This window comes from Mastigoproctus giganteus, chromosome 2 (assembly GCF_048544385.1).
Source record: "Mastigoproctus giganteus isolate SK-2022 chromosome 2, ASM4854438v1, whole genome shotgun sequence".
Lineage (NCBI taxonomy): Eukaryota > Metazoa > Arthropoda > Arachnida > Uropygi > Thelyphonidae > Mastigoproctus > Mastigoproctus giganteus.
In genome coordinates, this window is record NC_143576.1 from 175,125,946 (window position 1) to 175,134,828 (window position 8,883).

The following is an 8,883-nucleotide window of genomic DNA, read 5'->3' on the forward strand; positions in this document are numbered from 1 at the left end:
TAAATTCATCCCTTTCTTTTTAGAGTTTATATAAGTAAAGAAATCCTTGCTGTTTTTCTTAGCATCCTTTACAAAAGATTTCTCGCAATCTGCCTTCGCCTGCCTAACCTCCTTTGTGACTTGATTACAGACTGGCTTATATATATCATAGGCTTCTGTGTCGCCTGATAATTTATATGCATCCCATGTATTTTCCTCCTCTGCCACGAGTCTCATTAGTTCATTTGACAACCATTTAGGCCTAAACCTTGAAGAATATTTCTTAATAAGTATGAAACGTTTAGTAGCTTCCACTATTAATTCCTTGAATGCTTCCCACTTAGAATTTTCTGTTGGTAACATCATCAGTTGGTCCCACTGTACAGAATTTAAAAACTGTCTGAGACCACTGTAGTCACCTTTACGGAAACAAAAAACCCTTCCATTTACCCCTGATGGTAATTATATCTTTAAGTAAATCCCACATCAGTACATTGTGATCACTGCCACGTAATGGTTCCTTTATCTGCAAATTCTTAATACACGAATGATCATTGCTGATAACCTTCTCTCGTTGCCTCTCGAACATGCTGCTGCAGAAAACAATCATCCAATAAATCCACAAAAGTCTTGCTAGTGTGCGAGTGACCAACCCATAAGTTCCAGTCTATATCTGGGAAGTTAAAATCCCCCATTATAAGACATTCTGATTTACTGTCCCACTCCATTTCTCTGTACAATTGTTCATTGTACTCATTCGAGTCATTTGGCCTATAACACATTCCTACTCTTATTTTCGCTTTCTCAATGCTTATGTCACACCAAACTGACTCAACAATGCACTGTTCATCTATATCAACTAGATGCACTTTTGATTTTGTTTTTCTTAATTAACAACATAACATCTCCTCCCTTTCTATCCTGTCTATCCTTTCTGTACACATTGTACTCCCCAAATTCCAGTTCTGCATTCCTTATATCTGTGTGACACCACGTCTCTGCTATCCCAACAATATCCGCCTTTGATGTCTTGACCAACACTTCAAATTCTTCAAATTTATTTACTATACTTCTAGCATTGGTATACATGCAAGTATACATGTATATATTCTTATTATAAGTTACCCTAACACATCCCATATACCCACCTGTTACACGATGACTGCCATCAGTCCCTGAAACCCCCAAGACCCTTCGCTCCACGCCGATGCTTATTCTAATAGAAGTAGCGCAAGAATCACCTTCACCTCTGCCTGCAGCTACTTTTAACCTTTTAGTCTGTGAATCCCCCCCTCAAGCTAGCAGTTTTCCGACTCACCTAACACTGCCTCGATAGCATCAGCAAATATTCTTGCACCCTTTCTATTTAAGTGTATCCCATCCCTGTAGAAGCAGTCTCTCCTGTTAACAAGCACAGACCAGGCTGAAAAAAATTTTACCCCTTGAGCCTTGCACATTTCCTCCTGGGCCGAATTGATTGACAAGGCTCTCATCGTGTCTGGGCAGAATTGCAGACACTTTCAAATTTAACCATAATCACGACTTTTTTGCAACATTGACCTGTACTTGTTAAGTAAATCTGCAGATCTCCTACTCTTAATGTCATTGGTGCCAACGTGTACAACAATATCACTCTTTGTGCCCTTAAAAGATAATATATGCTTTACAACGTCATTAACTTTTTCCCTGGCAGACATACCCTGGTCCTATTCCATCTATCCTTTTTACACAATATGTTCCCCGTCTCCCTGACAATAGTCACCGACGATAACTAACTCCTGTGGGAACAGCGCATTCTGCCTTGGAGGTTGTCGCTGTGTTGCCTGTTGCCCAGGAGTTAGCTCTGGCGTTGAGTTGGGCAGCTGAGAGCTTGGCGGGCCCCTCATATTAATTTCTTCGAAGGCATCTACCCTACACTTCAAGCTCTCATAGGCGCCCATCAGAACGCTGAGCTGACGCCTAATTTCTAGACATTCTCTGCACCTGGCGCACACAAAGACATCCTCCTTGGTTAGATCATATTCCGTTCCAGAGGGTTCGGCAAACATTTCACAAGTTGCGCATTTTTTTAGACTGTGATGCGTTGGAGAATCGTCCCCCCTCAGTTTCCCCCCCGTCACAGCGCTCTTGCCACTTTGTATACAAGGAATTTAAAAATTCCTTGTATACAAAGTGGCAGGAGTTTAAAAACAAGGAGTTTTTAAATTCCTTGTTTTTATACAATATCAGCATACATGGTTGTAATTATTACACACAATATACGTTACTTAGACATGTTACCGACTCAATGATTTCCTTTTATACTCCAGATTGCTTTCCCGTTTAAAGAACCAACAGTAATCTCCCATCATGGCAGAGTCCCAGCAACCTTGGTATTATTTTTCCATTGCAGATACGTCCTGGTGAAAGCGCTCTCCTTGTTCATCACTGACATCTGCTAAGTTTTCAGGAAAGAAATCCAGATGGAAATGACAGAAACGCATTTTCAATGACAATCGGCACTTCATGTTCTTGTAACATTTCAGCAAGTTTGTCACGAGTTGCTCATAGTTCTCTTCTTTTCTCTTTCCGAGGAATTCGTGTACCACAGCACTGAAAGATCTCCGTGCAGCCAATTCAACATCATTCAAGGTTCTTTGAAATTCTTCATCTTTTAGGAGCTTTCTTATTTGAGGATCTATGAAAATTCCTTCCTTCAGCTTTGCATGAGATAAATTTGGAAACATTTTCAGTAAATATGCAAATCCTCTGCTTTCTTTATCCAGTGCCTTAATGAAATTCTTAATCAGTCCAAACTTGGTGTGTAAATGGGAAGAAAAACGTTTTGCGGATCAACCAATGGAACAGACCTTACATTGCTTTTGCCCGGAATATATTCATCTCTCTTGTCCCAGTGTTGTACAACAAACACTATCTGTTGACAGACAAGCACTGTCTGTCAACCGACAGTGTTTGGCTGTTGTACAACTGTCCCACAAACACAGGAAACAACAGTATTTAGTGAAACCTACTTGCAACCCAACAAGCAGTCCAATAACTTTGAGATCACCACAAATATTCCAACCATATTCATTGTAACGTATAGTAGCTAAAATCTGGGACCTACTATCATTAAGTCTCAGGCCAACAGCATGAACAAGAGGAATTGATGTAAAGTATTTCCATTATGAAGCAATACTGCTTTCAAACTTAGCTTTGATGCATCAATGAACAAACGCCGTTCAGAGGTAGTGTGATGAATGTTCAGCTTGTGCATAAGACCAACGACGTCTTTGCAGACACACATGTTGTTTTACAATGCAAAATATCTTGAAAACTCTTCATTTTGCTTACGGTATATTGTAATGTTTGTACCTTTGGTGAGTAAGTTCCAGTGTTGTAGTCTGGATCTGAGTAATTGAGCCTTCTCTTTGGGTAAGCCCAAGTCTCTGATCAAGTCGCTTAATTCTTCTTGTTCAATGTAGTGTGGGGCCTTTTCTTTTTCTGGCTCGTAGTCCAAATCATGTGAAGTACATGGTTCAGCGACATCTGGTAAAACTTTTCTTCTGTACCTTCATCACTATTTCCAATACCCCAAGACTTTGGTGGCACAGGTACTGGCCTAATTGCTGATGGGATATTTGATGCAGTGCTTGCTCTTTTTGGAAATACCTTTTATTTTTGTCATGCAGAAATAGCATGATTCTTGGGCTCGCGCCACACCGTTGGGACGGCAAAGGTAATGCTCTCAGCTTGCCATATAATCACAGCCTTAAGTTCGTTGTACAAGTAATTCAACAGATATGTGGAGCCCAATTTTTTTTTTTTTTGGTCACTGATCTTGCAGCCGAAGTACAGTGAATATGTAACTTTTGTGACGTATATTTTCTTCCCCTTAGTTTTTGGGATTAAGTGTCCACAAACATAGCAGACGTTGTCTGGGTGATTGACGCAAGTTCTCTGCTTTGTCTTCTCCATTTTAACAATGCATTAACCTAAAAACAGTAAAAGCAATTGGCAAATTTGAACAGAAGGTGAATTCTTGTAGCGTAGTTTATCTTACACTATATATTGAACAGTTGAATGGTGTAATAAAATTAATAAAAATACTGACTTGTCTGGAAAAGTGCATCAAAGTGAAAATATACTATATTGAAAGAACAGTAATGTTGTACTTGCTTAAATTTAGCCCAATAAACAAAACCAATCAAAAGTTAATAAGTTTAAAAATTGTATTTCAAACAGTAATGATATATTTGTACAGAATCCAGTTATCTGTTTATATCTTAACAGTGAGACATGATAGGAAATTTTTATGATTGATTTTAAATTCTATACATAAAACGTGACCAGAAACAACCATTGATTTGCTGGAAGTAAAAATCATGTTGGGTAGCGTAATTTGTCCAAACTTTCCTTAAAAAATTACTCGTTGGCTGACTATAAATTTCCACACGTCTGTTCTGCAGCATTCAATTTCCAATTTAATTTTATGCCCTCCCTTGAGTGTTTCATCTGATAAAGCATAAAAATGACATCAGCATTTGTTTTACTTAATTCTCCATGCAGATGCCTAGTTTCTAGAGACTGCAATTTACAGAGCCAGTCTACCCTTGTAAGAATATTCTTTTGTGTCTCCAACTAATAACCTTATTAGAGGGACTGTAAAGTAGAAGGACCTGCAAGAAAATGAAAATTTGACCCATCATAGTTCAAATTTCTATTTACACTGAAAACCCATCATAGTTCAAATTTCTATTTACAGCAGTCAACTTAACTTTTATATTTAACTTTCTAAATATTCAAAAAAATAAAACTAAAAAACCCACAGAAATAAACAAAATGCAGAAAAAAGCTGCTTAAGACTATTCACTTTTACTATAGATTAAAACATTTGCTAAGTAAGAACCTCCCAGTTATCACACACAAAAAAAAAAAAAAATGTTCTGGATTTAGAATCAAGATAACAACCGCCTGCCTTGTTTCCATTAATTGTGGGATAATATGAAATATTAAACTTAGAGGTGAGGCCCAGGTAAGAAATGCATTATTACTATAAATCTGGGTATTTCCAAAGGTATAGTGAAGTAAATTCTTTTTTGCAGGAGAAAAGATAGGATTAAGTTTTAGAAAGATTGAAATTAAGTAAGTTCTCTGCACTGGAGAATGATTTGAGGTCAGTTGCTGACTTCAGATCAATTTCCAGAGTAGTGTTAGATGTGTTGCTAATAACATGACTGACTGATTGAACTCTTATTTAGGACAACTAATGTTGACATAATAGGGCTAATGAAAACTTTGTTCCAGCTAGAAACAGGGAACGAGTTTTGCCATGACACGTACAGAATATTTAGGAAGAATAAACAAGACAGAGAGAGAGGAGGGTGGGAATCTTATAGACACAATAAATTGACTACTTATCAACATATAGAGGTTTCTGAGGAAATAGAAGCAAAAGACACTAACAAAGCTGATCAATTTCCACAAGGAGGAATTAAGTAATCAAGATCTTAAACCAGGACTTCTCAAGAAGCTGAAAAGAGAAGAAAAACCTCAATAAAACATGGCTGAAGTCACCTAGAACTCTAGGAGAGCCCTAATCACCTAAGACAGCAAAGAAAGGGGGTTCAAGGAATATTTCATGTATGTGAATACAATGAAGTAGAAAGCAAATCTGATCAGATGCTTGTGTACTGGATGTGGGAAAGTCTTAGAAAACCCAGCTGATGAATTGAATATGTACTTTGCATCAGTCTTTACTGACGAAAGACCCTTCACACTGAGAAGAGGCGATGCAAGTGAGGCTGAGCCATATGAAATTAGTGATTTCGAAATTGCAAATGATTTATTAAAAAAACTTTCGAGCATAAAGGCAATTAAGGTTCCAGAAGTTAATGGCATATACCCAGTAATTTTGAGGAGGGCAGCCAGACAGTGTATCGAACAACTGGAGTTAATTATGAGGGCATCTTCGGACTTGGGAAATATTACTTTGGCCTGGAGAAGTGGCAACGTATTGCCAATGCAGAAAGGCAGTTTTAAGAGTGAAGTTGGTAACTACAGACCAGTTAGTCTTATTTCAGTGATAGGTAAACTCTTAGAGGCAATGATTAAGAATGCAATCCAGGGACATTTAGATAGAAATGGTATTCTGAAAAACACACAACATGGTTTTGTTAAGGGAAGATCGTGTATAACTAACCTAGTAAGCTATTTTGACACAATTATTCATGAGTTGGATGTAGGGAATAATTTTGACAGTTTATTTAGATTTTAGCAAAGCATTTGACTCAGTCCTTGTGCGAGGTTACTGTATAAGCCGGTACATGTTGGGATTACTGGAAGATGGATTGCTAGGTGGCTGCAGGGCAGAAGGCAGAGATTTATGTTAAGGAATATTCTTCTAATTGGTGAAACGTCAGAAGTTGGATCGCCCAAGGATACTTGGTACTTGGACCAGTGTTGTTTCTGATTTTCATAAATAATGTCAAAGAAGGGATAGGTGTGATGCCAAAATTTGCAGACAATGTAAACATTGGTAGGGTCAATGATTATTGCTGAGCAGCACTACTTCAGGATGCCTTGAACAGGCCTCAAGAATGGTCAGAGAAGTGGCAGCTAAGTTTTAATGCAGCAAAATGCATGGTCTTACACTTCAGGAAATAGCAACCCCAAAATCAATTATACACTTGGTGGGGGTTGATGAAAACACAATAGAGGAAGAAAAGAATTTGTAAGTTACAATATGGGCAGATATGACGATTTTTGAGCAGTGTAAACAGGCGGCAAGCAAAGCCCATGGGGTTCTATCGATGATTTATCAAACCTTATCCTCTAGAGATTGAATATAAAAATTATTTTTATATTCAATGAAATTTTTAGATTTTTATATCATAAAGTAAATTTAACATTAGAGTAATATTATACTGAATGGTAATTCGATTTAATACGTTTATCTTATTATTCTGCTTTTGCATGTGAATGTTTTTCATCCCACACCACCGGCACAGCACAACAGATAAGATGATAAGTCTGATTTGGAATTGAGTAGTCTTCTTTTTCAAACTTTGTCAGCTTGCTAAAAGGTGTTTTGCATTAACATCTAAAGCTACATTGTGTGTGTATATTGTATTTGTAAATCCAGAATAACTCATAGGGGGGGGGAACCCTACTCCATATGCCCGAGACTAGCAGACTACAGCCCTGATTGAGGAGGTCTTAAAGAATTCCTTTAGAACCAACGTGGTTCAAATCCAGATATTTCCAAGCCAGAAAGAAGCAGCAAAACCACTATACTCTCATGGAGTACATTTGTTTTGCTGTCATATATATCATCCAATGGGATTAATTCAACATAGTGCAAAAATTACAGCAAAGTCATGATACTAATATGCTTTGTTACTGTACAAAATAATACTGATATCATATCACAATAATAAACTCTTACACCAACCGTTTAAACTGAATTAAGAATATTTTAATACTGTACGTGATATGGGTTTTCCCAACCTCAGAGGCCTATTTCAGGATAATACTGATATCGGCATGTACTTCATATTTTTTGTAACATTTCATAACTAAAATTATATTATTTTAAACTTATGCAGCTAGGTTTATCAGCCATTAACAAAACTACCAGTTTTAACTTTCACCTGAAGATTTGTAGTTGAATCCTAGTTAATGCTCAAATTATATGTTTATTATTTAATATTTTATTATTTTATTTTTTTTGTTCCAGGGAATTAAAGCTGAAGAATTCAATTTACCAAAAGACTAGTGTTTATGGTCACTTTGGAAGACCGGAATTTCCATGGGAGCAACCTAAATTGTTGGTATTTTGACAACAGCAACATAAATTTTATGTAAAAAAACAAATCACACTATGATAGTGAATTTTCATAGACTTTTCCTAGCTGTCATAAGAAATGACAATGAAATGTAGAGCAAACATTCATCTTCACACAAACAGATTACAATAAACATGTTACCTGAAAAACCTGCTCAGAATGCCAATGTTGACAGCCAATAAAGTATTAATTCTTTTCTGCATTCTCATTCCTGACTTACAGAAACCATTTGCTGTCTAGAGCAAAAAATTATTATTTTATTAACTTACTAGTGTAAAGAAGGGCCAAAGAGTGATGTACCCAGAAAACTAAGTTTAAACTACCCATTTCCCAAAAGTATTGTGGAAGTGGGTAGGTAGTCTGAACAAATTTAAAGAACTGGCAATTTATCACAAGAAATAGGTAGAGGAACTGTGTAGAAAGGCTTTTTCATTATTATTATTAACTGATGCTGTATCATTTTGCTAACACTAATTTTCTTGAGAACACATGCACAAAAGAAGAGCTTATTACAATAATATACAATTAATGGGGTATGACACCATTTACATACTTGTCCTCTGACCATAACTTTCTTTTCCTGCAGATCAATAAGACAAACAAGATAAAAATTTTACAATTCTCATTTTATATAATGCATGTTTCAATTTGCACGTTTTTATTAGTCCCAGAGAAAATCACAAAGGCAATGACATATTTTCCTTGAAATTGCAATTCTAAATACTTTATTTTTCCTTAATTCTGCATTTATTTGTTTCTCCACTTCTGAAGTAAAAGTGGTGACAACAAAGCATTAATTTTTGGCACAATCAGTAGTCAGTTCAGTTATAACATGGTACTTGTTTTCCTAAAAATCTCTGCGTTATGGTACTTCATGCATAATATAAAGTGTTTAGGGTTAAAGCCTCAAGCTATGAAAAAGTCTAGACTATGTATAAGTTAAGTGCGATAGCATCATTAATACATAGCCAAATCTGAATTAACAGACAATTTGCAAGGCAGCATCGTTTCAAGTTATATCTGACTCGGACCAGAGCAGCAAAACAAAAGGCTCAAGCTAATGGGAGTGCTGTGGCTC

The 8,883-nt window shown here is 36.6% G+C and overlaps 1 protein-coding gene across 1 annotated transcript in view; it reads left to right on the forward strand.

Annotated features, from left to right (window-relative positions):
* Positions 1-7,822, forward strand: part of LOC150089765 (S-adenosylmethionine synthase-like) — a 43,456-nt gene extending 35,634 nt beyond the window's left edge. The window contains exon 9 of the mRNA XM_090368793.1: positions 7,697-7,822. Coding sequence (XP_090224919.1) covers positions 7,697-7,799 — 103 coding nt within the window. The 3' untranslated portion in view covers positions 7,800-7,822. The remainder of the gene's footprint in view (positions 1-7,696) is intronic.
* The last annotated feature ends 1,061 nt before the right edge of the window (positions 7,823-8,883 follow it).